The following is a 13595-nucleotide window of genomic DNA, read 5'->3' as shown; positions in this document are numbered from 1 at the left end:
TATTAATAAAACTGCAATTGAGGAACATTTTGCCTTCAGATATGCTAGTAGTGCAAGCACTATAAAATATCAACTTAGGGCTAACACTTGTTCCTGGTGCAAATCAGTCACACACACTTTACCCAGTTCGCACAGGCACACACGTACCCCAGACTGCGTGTTGCAGTGGCGTGTTCCTATGATGCATCCAGCTTCCTCAATCATCTTCAGGATGGTGCCACCATGCACGTTGCCCACTATGTTGGCATCATCGGGACGCATGATCCTGGCACAGACAGAAATGGAGAGCATCACAAATTAGCATTAGGAATAGAAGAATACAATGGTTTACTGTCCTCCAATGGGAAAGTTCTCTTCACTGCCTCCTACATAGATACATGATTGCACCAGTGCAGTTGCAGTAACATCTATAGATGACAGTCTCAGTAAAAAGGTTAGATCAACTGATCAGTAGACAGGAAGGTACTGTCGACAAACGAGCAGTGCTACAGTTTTTTCTTGGTGCTACATTCATCATTAGATCCCACTTTGTCAGCATGTTAGCTGTTTCCCGAAAACCATTTTCTGCACTATAAATAAAGTATAGTAACTCTCTCTCTCTCTCTCTCTCTCCCTCTGTGAACGTTGATGCATGAGTTGAATATGAGTTGAAGTTAAGAGAGTTTTTTCATTATTGAAAGTTTGTTGTAGCTAGAGGGCTACAAAAGCCATTCTGTACAAACATTCATACACGCATTTGAATACTTTGGTTGGATCTAGAATGAACCAATGGGAGTACAAAGGGAGTACAAATATTTTTTCATTCACACATTCTTGGTTCAATAATCATAAATCATTCTTATCAGTTTCATAATCAGAATGTTATATTTGTATAAATATTTTGATTGATGCTTATTTTGTTTTGTTTTTTGGTATGCCAACGTTCCACGACGCACACACACACACACACACACACACACACACACACACACACACACACACACACACACACACACACACACACACACACACACACACACACACACGCACAGCTCTCTCAGCTATTAATCATGGAAGTCACAAAGCAAATCTCCACTGTTTCTGGCCAGATGGACTGAGCTTTTCTGTCTCCGAAAACAAATTAGGAGTATCATAGCAGTTAAGTCAGATTGATCACCCCCCATCAGCCGTCCCCGACTAACGGTGGCACGTTTCCGTCTTTCTGTTCACAGGCCTCACTGAAGTGTGCTCCCCCTAAAAAGCCATCTACATCACACACCCCAATGAGTTAATGGCCTGCTCTGTTTGAATGTGTCATGAGGACAGATAGTGGGCACACGCACTCACGCAGACATGATGTAGAGTCAATACACACTGTTCAAGACTCCTGACAAACTCACTCATGCAGACCGTACACAACCAGGACCGTACGTATCGGCGCAGACACACACACACGCGCACGCACACACACACACAACACACATACATCTCAGATAAGCAACCACAAGTAATAGGACAGTCTTATACAAATCCACATTGTGTAAGCCTGCTACTTCTGATACTTCTACTACTTCTTTAACATTATTTCACAATCATAAATTGACATTTTGGTAATTTAGTAGGCACTCTTATCCAGGGTGATTTACAATCAGTGCATTCAACTAAGGTACGTAAGACGACCACATATCACAGTCATTGCAAGTAAAACATTCCTTAATAAAGAGGCGATCAGTGAAATCCGTGCCAGTAAGAGAGCCAAGTGCACTTCCAATTCGTCTCACTTTGATTCACGCAATGCATGACTGATCACTAAGTCATAGGGAGAAACTAATGACCAATAGTATGCAATGTTAGAAAATCAGCGTTGTAATCACAATGGAGGTTACTGTATACTGAACCTGTCTACTTAATTAACTGAGTAAATGACAAAAGGACACAGGTAGTCATAACTCACTCAAAGAAGTAGGCTACAAAGCATGATCATGGCCTCTGGGGAAAAAATGTGTGTGTGTGTGTGTGTGTGTGTGTGTGTGTGTGTGTGTGTGTCAACTCTACCTGCTGAGTTGCTGTTTGGGACCCATCTTCAGTCTGCTGATTGAGGGAAACCTGTGTGCACTGACTTAGAATCAGTCTTAACACTCCTGCTGTCTGTCTGTCTGTCTGTCTGTCTGTCTGTCTGTCTGTCTGTCTGTCTGTCTGTCTGTCTGTCTGTCTGTCTGTCTGTCTGTCTGTCTGTCTGTCTGTCTGTCTGTCTGTCTGTCTGTCTGTCTGATCAGCCTCTCTCCTTTTCATTCACTACTCTTCATTCACTACTCATCTCCCTGTTACAACCCACAATGACATCATACTCACACTGACCCCGCCTCTGTTGTGATTTCCGGACTAACTGGCTTCCTAGCACTCGCGCTACTGCCCATCCCCATGGGACCTTGGCCAACAGCTTCGCTCTCCATGTGGTTGCCATGGCAATTGCCATATTTGGAGAGCAGGACAGGAAATATTGTGGGGAGGTTGAGCTTTCATTGGATCTGGCAATGTAAATGTCATAATCATAGTCATTTTAATAATGAGTTACAGGAAAGAGATGTACGGTATGATTGGAATGTGTAAAGGTAATACAATAACATCTGTCAGCATTACACTGAGATCAAATGTAATGCGTGTGTGTGTGTGTGTGTGTGTGTGTCCAGGGTTTATGATAAATCAGATGAAGCCCAGCACCTCCGTGTCTCTAATCTCAGCATCTCTCTTTTATGACTCGACACAGTGACACACACTTTCCTCCTTCTAACAAAGAACCTAATAGCAGGATCTGGCAACCTGATAGGGACGAGAACCAGCTGGAATCTCTTAGATCAAAGCTATTTTTAAATCCATAGCCATCACAACATTACACATTTTCCCAGGAAAATGTAACTCCAGAGCCCAGTTTTTCAAAGCATTTAATACAGCTCAAAATGATCCTGTGTTGTCTTAAATTCTGTTCCACGTTACATTTGTATCTCCCTTCTTTTGAAAAGTAACTGCTTAAAAAGTGGAACAAAGTTCTTATGCTATCATTAATCATCCCATGTAGGCTAACTGGTATGACTATCAACAGTCAATAAGTCAACAGATTGGTGTAGAAAGCGTTAATTAAATCATCGTCAAACAACTATAATGTGGTGCTGATTCTCCTTCGAAAAATCCATGTCCAGCTGACATGCAACAAAAAGAAACAACAACATGCAAAATACAAAATACAAAACAGTTTACCTAAGCAGGGAATGGCAAACGACCAAACATTTTGCGTGCTTTCGAAAAATCGTTCCCGTCCCATGAAAGTACATCATTGATGTAATTAAGACATTGAAAGCTGTGGTGCGTACACAGGTACTATAAGCATATGACTGACTGAGGTTCAGCATCACCAATATTATATCAGGGTGGTGTTCAGTTGGGCACACTAAAGCAAAATGTTTTAAAATATTTCGAAACTTTGCAAAATTTGCAGTCCTTATTGGGCAATCCAAGGTAGTCCCTACCGGTTTAAGTCTGTTTTCTTACATTTGATGCCTAATGAACACATCCCAATGTGTTCTCTCAACAGGCCTACCTAGCGAGAGAGGTATCTGTGAAACAAACACACACACAGCTGTTCCTGGCAGCCACTCCACATACACTTGTTTTCCAGTGACGTCTTCTCGATTAATACGGTAAGGAGAATGATTAAGGAGAATGAATAGCTGAAATATACGAGAAATGGCTTAACGGAATGAGCATCTACAGGGTTAAGATGATACATTGCCTCTTGGAGATGTTCAAAGTAGTAAGCTGGACCAAATTTACTGTAAACTAAGTATGATATTGACAAGGACAGAGAGGTATTGTATGTAACAAATGCATCACCTACAGTAAACACATATCCAAAATGTTATCAACAGACTCCTTACCATGGCAGAGGCTGCAAGGTTGGTTCATACTAACCTAAAGAAATCAGCGGCCAATTCTATCATTATGACATTTCGCAAAGAAAATTGGTCAGTTTGCAGAATATGCAATATGCTTTACCACAAAATGACATATTTGAATGCATGTAAATTCACACAATATAATATAGTAAGTGTTGTATGTATCTTGTTAGTACGTGTATTCTTATGATGGCACCGGATAGAATGGCTCCCATTTTACGGTCTACTAACCAATTGTGCTATTGTGTGTGTTTTTTCGCGTTATCTGCCACCGTCTCTTATGAACGAAAAGAGCTTCTAGAAATCAGGACAACGATTACTCACCTCATATTGAAAGACCATTTTTTCTTTAATGAGTCGGACGAGAGGGATTTACTCCAGAATCCTGACAAGGCCCTCATCCCCGTCATTCGCAGGAGAAAGAAACGGAGATATCAAGGACGAAGGTCGGGTGCCTTGTAAGGATCCGGCAGCAAGTAGGTAATTTGCCTTTACCATCAGTCCGATTAGCCAACGTACAATCATTGGATAATAAAATAGACGAACTACAAGCACGTATATCCTACCAACGGGACATTAAAAACTGTAATATCTTATGTTTCACCGAGTCGTGGCTGAACGACGACATGAACAGCATACAGCTGGTGGGTTTTACACTGTATCGGCAGGATAGAACCGCAGCCTCTGGTAAGACAAGGGGTGGCGGTCTATGTATATTTGTAAACAACAGCTGGTGCACGATATCTAAGGAAGTCTTGAGGTTTTGCTCGCCTGAGGTAGAGTATCTCATGATAAGCGGTAGATCACACTTGCTGTCTATTTACCACCACAAACCGATGCTGGCCCTAAGACCGCACTCAATGAGCTGTATACGGCCATAATCAAACAGGAAAATGCTCATCCAGAGGCGGCGCTCCTAGTGGAAGGGAACTTTAATGCAGGGAAACTTAAATCTGTTTTACCTCATTTCTACCAGCATATTAAATGTGCAGGCAGAGGGGAAAAAACACGAGACCACCTTTACTCCACACACAGAGACACATACAAAGCTCTCCCTCACCCTCTATTTGGCAAATTTGACCATAACTATCCATAATTATATCCTCCTGATTCCTGCTTACAAGCAAAAACTAAAGTAGGAAGCACCAGTGACTCGGTCAATAAAAGAGTGGTCATATGAAGAAGATGCTAAGCTACAGGAGTGTTTTGCTAGCACAGACTGGGATATGTTCCAGGATTCTTCTGATGGCATTGAGCAGTACACCACATCAGTCACTGGCTTCATCATAAGTCCATCGATGATGTCGTGCCCACAGTGACTGTACATACATACTCCAACCAGAAGCCAGGCAACATCCGCACTGAGCTAAAGGGTAGAGCTGCCACTTTTAAGGAGCGGGACTCGAACCCAGAAGCTTATAAGAAATCCCGCTATGCCCTCCGACGAACCATCAAACAGGCAAAGCGTCAATACAGGACTAAGATTAAATCGTACTACACTGGCTCCAATGCTCGTCGGATGTGGCAGGGCTTGCAAACTATTACAGACTACAAAGGGAAGCACAGCCCCGAACTGCCCAGTGACACAAGCCTACCAGATGAGCTAAATTACTTCTGTGCTCGCTTCGAGGCAAGTAACACTGAAACATGCATGAGAGCATCAGCTGTTCCGGACGACTGTGTGATCACGCTCTCCAAAGCCGATGTGAGTAAGACCTTTAAACAGGTCAACATTCACAGACCCGCAGGGCCAAACGGATTCGCAGGACGTGTACTCCGAGCATGCGCTGACCAACTGGAAAGTGTCTTCACTGACATTTTCAACCTCTCCCTGTCTGAGTTTGTAATACCAACATGTTTCAAGCAGACCACCATAGTCTCTGTGCCCAAGCACACTAAGGTAACCTGCCTAAATGACTACCGACCCATAGAACTCACGTCTGTAGCCATGAAGTGCTTTGAAAGGCTGGTCATGGCCCACATCAACACCATTATCCCAGAAATCCTAGACACACCCCAATTTGCATACCGCCCCAACAGATCCACAGATGATGGAATCTCTATTGCACTCCACACTGCCCTTTCCGACCTGGACAAAAGGAACACCTATGTGAGAATGCTGTTCATTGACTACAGCTCAGCGTTCAACAGCATAGTGCCCTCAAAGCTCATCACTAAGCTAAGGACCCTGGGACTAAACACCTCCATCTACAACTGGATCCTGGACTTCCTGACTGGCCGCCTCCAGGTGGTTATGGGCAGGTAACAACATATCCGCCACGTTGATCCTCAACACGGGGGCCCTTCAGGGGTGCATGCTTAGTCCCCTACTGTACTCCCTGTTCACTCATGAATGCACGGCCAGGCACGGCTCCAACACCATCATTAAGTTTGCTGATGACACAACAGTGGTAGGCCTGATCACTGACAATGATGAGACAGCCTATAGGGAGGAGGTCAGAGACCTGGCCGGGTGGTGCCAGGACAAAAACCTGTCCCTCAACGTCATCAAGATGAAGGAGATGATTGTGGACTACAGGAAAAGGAGAACCAAGCACGCCCCCATTCTCATCGACGGGGCTGTAGTGGAGCAGGTTGAGAGCTTCAAGTTCCTTGGTGTCCACATCACCAAGAAACTATCATGGTCCAAGCACACCAAGACAGTTGTGAAGAGGGCATGACAAAACCTATTCCCCCTCAGGAGACTCAAAAGATTTGGCATGGGTCCTCAGATCCTCAAAAAGTTCTACAGCTGCACCATTGAGAGCATCCTGACTGGTTGCATCACTGCCTGGTATGGCAACTGCTCGGCCTTAAACCGCAAGGCACTACAGAGGGTAGTGCGTACGGCCAAGTACATCACTGGGGCCAAGCTTCCTGCCATCCAGGACCTCTATACCAGGCGGTGTCAGAGAAAGGTCCTAAAAATTGACGAAGACTCCAGCCACCCTAGTCATAGACTGTTCTCTCTGCTACCGCACGGCAAGCGGTACTGGAGTGCCAAGTCTAGGTCCAAAAGACTTCTCAACAGCTTCTACCCCCAAGCCATAAGACTCCTGAACAGCTAATCAAATGTCTACCCAGACAGGTTGCATTGTCCCCCCTCTTTTACTCTGCTGCTATTCTCTGTTTATTATCTATGCATAGTCACTTTAACTCTACCTACATGTACATATTACCTCGACTAACCAGTGCCCCCGCTCATTGACTGTGTACCGGTACCCCCTGTATATAGCCTCGCTATTGTTATTTTACTGCTACTCTTTAATTATTTGTTACTTTTATTTCTTATTTTTTACTTATCTATTTTTTACTTAACACGTATTTTCCCTAAAACTGCATTGTTGGTTAAGGGCTTGTATGTAAGCATTTCACTGTAAGGTTGTATTCGGCGCATGTGACAAATAACATTTGATTTGATTTTGATTAGATTCTAATGACAGATTGACCATACTCTTTTCTACCCTCAGAATGACAGAAGACTCCATGGTGGTGGCCATGTGCAGGAGCGGGAAGTGGTGGAAATGGTGAGGGCTAGGAATGATATAGGGCTGACAAAAATAAAACAGGTCATTGAGGACAACTATGACACCTTCGCCAATGTGGCATCCATCAGCCTGCCTACAATCAACCGCCTTTTGAAAAGACATAGGGTATTTATTTTCATGAACTGAAGATCAATTTCAGTAGGCGAACAACAAGTGGCTACCTAGCTAATACTTACTCACAAGGATTCCTAAATCATTGCTAAGAATAATGAAAATGACAGCAGTTTCTACTGGTCATTGTTTTCATGTTGGTTGTATTGGTGCTAGCTAGGTACCAAGCTAAATCTAGCTACCCCAGAAGTTGCGGTAGAACACAATGCTTTATTACCAACGCGGTATTGTAAACACATCGTTCGTGACCGGTGTTTGCAAATTTGCAGACTGTTGTACAGCTTTGACAGTGCAACTGATAGTAGTGGTGGCACCTGGCTTACATGTGCAAATTCAGGACACACAACATTCTATAATAGAACTGTTATTTGAAGTGTCAAATTAAAAGCATATCTTTTTTGACACAAAGACCCAAACGGCGTTCCATAGTATGTCGTGAAGCTAATAGTAATGACGCTATTACTGTGTAATTCCGGTAGGGCAACATGTGCACCGGTGCTCGACCAGTCGGCGAAAGCCAACATCACCCACGACAGAGAATGGTTGATTGTCAAGGACAATGAATTCCATTATCTTGGCGTTAATGGATTTGCCTTTGAGTTGTCTCGCTGAAATTTTCTTACTCTTTCAAATGACTGCTCGACTTGTTGACTGCTCGATCAACACAACAGACATTGTGGGCTAGTTTAGGAAGGCTGTGTTGCACGTGTAGCGCCAAATTTTACTTGCCGTCATTACATCATGTACCTACATAATATAGGTATGCACATCAGCTTTGACATCGGTTTTGCTACATTTGCTTTTGTCTGAGTGAGGGAAACGCTGTAAATCGAGAGGAATCGATGTGTTCTGAAAGAAGAGACGTTGAGGATTATAATAAATACCGCTTTGATGTCATAGAAGCAAACCACACACCCATGAGTCCAAATGTGCACTTCACATTTCCATTTTTGAAAACGAATGTAATTTACAGTATCAATGTTTATGATCGCTATGCTTGATCCACAGTTACAAGGATGACGTGTTATTCCCTGGCTTGTCCTGAACAGAATGAGCTCATGTTCGTTGTATTGTGAAGACAATTAGCTGTGGAACACACTTGAATGCACTCATGACTCCATTCTATGAGCACTGAAGTTACAATCGGTCACAGCTGTCGAAAGGATCGGACCAAAATGCAGCGTGTGTTTCGTTCCACATATTTATTTAATCCGTGAAAACTATGCAATACACCAAATAACTGAAATCTACAAAATAACAAACCATGACGCAGAGGAGTAACAAACACTACTCACAAATATAATCACCCACAAAACCCAGGAAGAAAAACCCCTACTTAAATATGATCTCCAATCAGAGGTAACGAGAACCAGCTGCCTCCAATTGGAGATCAACCCAAAAAACAACAACATACAAATAGAAAAACTAGAACTTAAACATAGAAATAGAAAACATAGAAAAACACAAAACACCCCCTGTCACACCCTGACCTACTCTACCATAGAAATTCACATCTTACTATGGTCAGGACGTGACACAATCTGTTACTCTGAAGTGCCTTTTGAAATCCTAACACTAAGATCGTATTTTATAACTTAGCTAGTCATGTTGCAATAGACTAAGCTTTCAAATGATGCACATCTGACCCGGATTGTGATTTATAATGGAACGTTTTTGGATTGCGTAAAAAACAACAGCAATTGTGTGATGGTGGGAACTACAAGTGTGCTTGCTTCAGTTCCTCAATGGCAAAGCTAGGAGAGCTCAAAAAAGCACCTTATAGTTGAAGGCTCTTTCATTGAGTCAAAAAAGTGCATTGAAATGACTTAGTAACTGTGCAGTTTGGAGAGGTGGTTGGCCACTTGGAGACACCAGTTAGACCTCTCACTCAAACCCTTGTCATCCTTTTTTCTTATCTTGCACCTACTCCAAGGTTTCTATGAATATTATTATGTTACTGAATGTATCCAGAGTATTTTGAGATTTCGTTATTGACAAATGATGTGAAAAGTACAGTAAATGTAAAATGCCTCTTGATGGCAGCGAGAACATTATACCGATTGTAAAGCTTATTTCCTGCAATTCTACACATTTTGTCATGGGGTGCAGAGAAAATTGGTCTGTTTTAAAGCAAATGTTCTTGCAATTCCATACATTTTGCCATGTCTAATGTTTAGGAACCCCTGCCCTAAAATATCTTACAACCTTACACTGGTGTCATCTGCTGACACAAGGGTCACAAAAAGCATTGTCTCATCATTTGAATCAAAACAGTGCATACAACAGCGTGTGAATACAAGGTTTTTACTAGAGTAATTACAGTGTTACACAGGCACAAGATTAACTTAATATAAAGTGTCAGCCTGTACGGCTATGTGTCCAGCGCTCATTTAAAATACTTTATCTGGGATTGATTGAGTTTGCCTGGCACAATGAAACAAATAGAATAGTCACAAGAGTTCAAACCCTGCCCATCTGGCACTCCAGGCAGACTACAGCAAACGCTAAAATGATTTGAATGATTTCAAATAGTCTATTGTCTAAGCTTAGTGAAGTCATCGACAACAGAGAATAGATTTTATCTGATTCAGATAAGGCCCAAGCTGGGAGAGCAAGGTTTTGTGTAGTCATGCCCTACGGTCTGGTTGGTCAAGTACCTAAAATAAGAACTTATACCGATCACTATCGGACACATTTTAACCAACATTACAAGAAAGTACAATCACATTACTCCAGATTAAGCCTCGCTGCATTGGCTGCCTGTAAAGTATCAGACCGACTCTAAGGTTTTAATTTGAACTTTCTAAGCACTACATGGCAGTGTCCTCTCTTACCTGGCAGTAGTCACAGACATGCTTGTTCCATACAATCCAGTAAAAATGCTTCCCTCCAAATTGACTGACCCAAGTGTAAACAAATGCCAGGGGAGGAGCCTTGGCTAATGATAAACGTATATGGCGGTACATGTCTAGAAACTACTCACTCTCATTTACTGTGTTGCTATGTCATGGATCTGCTCCACCCTGGTTTATGATCCGAAAGGGAGGTGAAGTTGGTTGGATTTCCGCTTTTGCAAATGGTCCTACTCTGAATGTTCCAGAGTAGGACCAAGATGATTTTAATACATTATTAATTATTTTAGTATGTGAGAGTCATAAAGCAATGTAGCCTACTACAACTTACGTACAATGTTGTATTATCATTTTATAGCTAATGATACTGAGTAACAAGCAGCTATGGTGCTTGAGTAACTGCTGCATAGAAATACATAACACTAGTATCCTTATAATAAGATAATAAGCCTTATAATAAGACATTAATGATTATAACAAACTATTAAAGCATTATAGCAATCAGTGTTAAGTATAGGCTAGTCTTGCCTTTTTTCTTCTTCATGGGACATGTTCATATTGAGCAATGCCTTTGTCTCTCTTGGTGTGGTGCAATGCTTCTTTCTACCTTTAGGAGGATGATAATACAGAACCATAATGCAGTGCAAATGGACGCTGCTGTAGACTACATTGTAAGACTCAGCAAAGGCATTTGATAAGATGAATGCTGCGACAAAAGCCAATGCAAATATTAACCAAACTATCGCCGACGGGAATGCGCATAATTTATCTGCCCATGTTTTATTGTTCTGTTTACTTTTTACGACAACCGGAACTGTTTGGGAGACGATTTAAAACGGCTACAATTATACTAGTCAGCACACACTGGTCTGACGTTTGCCCATTCAAACTGAATAGCGAGACGTTATTTGGGAGTTTAATTATTTATTTATGTATTAGGCCTACTTGTGTGGTGTGATTTACAGGGGTCTCGCAAATATACTACAAATGCCCCAGGACGACCTTAAGATGTCCTTGTTTGCCTCTACGCATCTTGTACCGGTTCGTCATCACTTCCAAGCATCATTGTCGAAAAGGTCCTCACACGACATGTGATCGCGTGCACAATTTGAGGCTCACACTGCCGTTTTGTATTAAGAATACCAGTATTTGTTCCCTATTAGATTGTCTCGTCCTTATGTGACTTCTATGCAGTCAACATTTGCCGGAATAGACCGAGAGCAAAATCTATTTGGCGGATTATCTGGCCGCTTTGAAATGTGCACGCAAACCGGTAGTTGAACTGCTCTCTACAGTACACTCGTTGGATCTCATCCAATATGTCACAGATACAGAAACATATAAATTACATTTCTTAACACAGCGCATCGTTTCGCTTACCTGCATATCTGGAGGGAGGAGGCTGTGGCTTGCGATTGTGTTCCCGACATGATGATAATGATGACTGGCTCTTTGTTGAGCTTGTCTTGGCGCAAGTCTCCTGGTGCAGTGAGGATAGCAATATGCAGACTCAGTCGGGTAGTATGCTATTGCAGCCGGTTAGCAAGATCAAGGGACATGGTTTTGACAGATCGTAAAATTCAAGGAATAGCCTACCGGTGAAGTTATATTGTAGCCTATACTAGCTAGAAATTATCAGTGGTGTAAAGTACTTAAGTAAAAATACTTAAGTACTTAAGTTTTTTTTGTATCTGTACTTTACTTTACTATTTTATTTTTTGACAACTTTTACTTTTACTTCACTACATTCCTAAAGAAAATAATGTACTTTTGACTCCATGCATTTCTTGTTACATTTTGAATTAGCAGTACAGGAAACTGGTCCAATTCACGCACTTATGAAGAGAACATCCCTGGTCATCTCTACTGCTTATGCGAACATGTTTGTTTAGGTTAAACTGACAATGAATACAAAGGAAGCACTATATTTCAAAAGTTACCTGTTTTTGCTGTGGATCAGAACGAACGAACATATAAATGTTTATTTAGGAGGTTAGCTAGTTTCCACAACTCACTACAGATGATAAGTTCCGTGAGAAGCTGTCAGTGTCACCCTTTACAGGAAAAGCTAGCTAAACTGTTTAAAGAACTTGCGTCACTGGCACATACAGTTCAAATCATCACGACAAAAGACCGCGGGAGGGCGGCAGAGACTATGCCATTTAATGGGTCGCAACGATTTTTTTGTCGTCTGTAGGGGCGCGATTGTTCCTCACAACGACTGTCTGTCCAAGCGCCTATCCAAATCCAACTGATGCAATATGGCTCTTTTTGGGAGACCGAACCAAATACAAATATAAATGAGTTATAGATATGTCATTGTAATTGAAAGCAAGTCTAAGATGCAGTTGATCTGTTCTATGTTGGCTATTTCTATGTTTCCGGTTCTTAAGTTTAGTTTTTGCGTCTTTTACTTTCGGTTTTGTACACCAGCTTCAAACAGATGAAAATACAATATTTTGGTTATTGAAAATATATTTCCACAGCGGTTTAGATGGTACAATCACATAAACTGAAATTAGGCGAATTATTAGAATTCTAGCAACCAGTTGCACCTTTGCAGCTTTAAACTTTGGGGTAACAGTTGATGGGTGCACCTTGATTAGAGCGCTTCCGTGCATATATACAGTACGAATACATTTTCTTACCAAGTAAAATGAAATAACATTTTGGCGCTTTGTCCAGGGCTATGTTATGGCCTACAGGCCGAGTCATACCAACAAAGAAAACAAGGGATAGTTGAAATTAATAGGACGAGTAATATACCACAGTATTGTAGTTTTTAATACAGTTAAATATATGTACAATGCGCAATAGTAATAAATAATAAAATACATACCGAAAGTAGAGACATGTTATGTTTTCAAGTAACATAACACAACGTGCTTACATATCGTTTATCTGCACAGACCCAGGATACTGAAGTCTAGTGCAAAATGATATACATTATATAATAACCATTTGGTTTACAGGGGAGTTTTATGTGTCTCTTTATCATTTAACCCCAAAGAGGACTAAACAAAATCCATGCAGATCTTAAATAATAAGAACGTCTTTAAACTTGTCCACTTACTGGACAGAAGACATGTGTACTTCAGTATATAATGCTTAACTAACATGATTTAACATGAATTATAACTTTTCATCAAGAGAAT

At 41.5% G+C, this 13595-nt stretch overlaps 1 protein-coding gene across 7 annotated transcripts in view; it reads right to left on the bottom strand.

The window, feature by feature from the left end:
- acot7 (acyl-CoA thioesterase 7) overlaps nt 1-12553 on the bottom strand; it is a 69046-nt gene extending 56493 nt beyond the window's left edge. For 2 of the 7 annotated variants that reach the window (XM_045696014.1, XM_045696015.1), the window contains exons 1-3: nt 12381-12526; nt 11821-11966; nt 148-265 (exon numbers count right to left, since the gene is read on the bottom strand). In XM_045696014.1, coding sequence (XP_045551970.1) covers nt 148-265; nt 11821-11966; nt 12381-12413 — 297 coding nt within the window. In that variant the 5' untranslated portion in view covers nt 12414-12526. Of the gene's footprint in view, nt 1-147; nt 266-2034; nt 2274-10422; nt 10612-11820; nt 11967-12380 lie in introns of those variants that run through there. The other 5 variants (XM_045696018.1, XM_045696016.1, XM_045696017.1 and 2 more) reach the window with 5 other exon arrangements.
- Nucleotides 12554-13595: the final 1042 nt, after the last annotated feature.

This window comes from Salmo salar, chromosome ssa15, assembly GCF_905237065.1.
Source record: "Salmo salar chromosome ssa15, Ssal_v3.1, whole genome shotgun sequence".
In the NCBI taxonomy this organism is placed as follows: domain Eukaryota; kingdom Metazoa; phylum Chordata; class Actinopteri; order Salmoniformes; family Salmonidae; genus Salmo; species Salmo salar.
The sequence above is the reverse complement of the archived record's forward strand: the minus strand, read 5'-3'. Positions and strand labels throughout refer to the sequence as shown.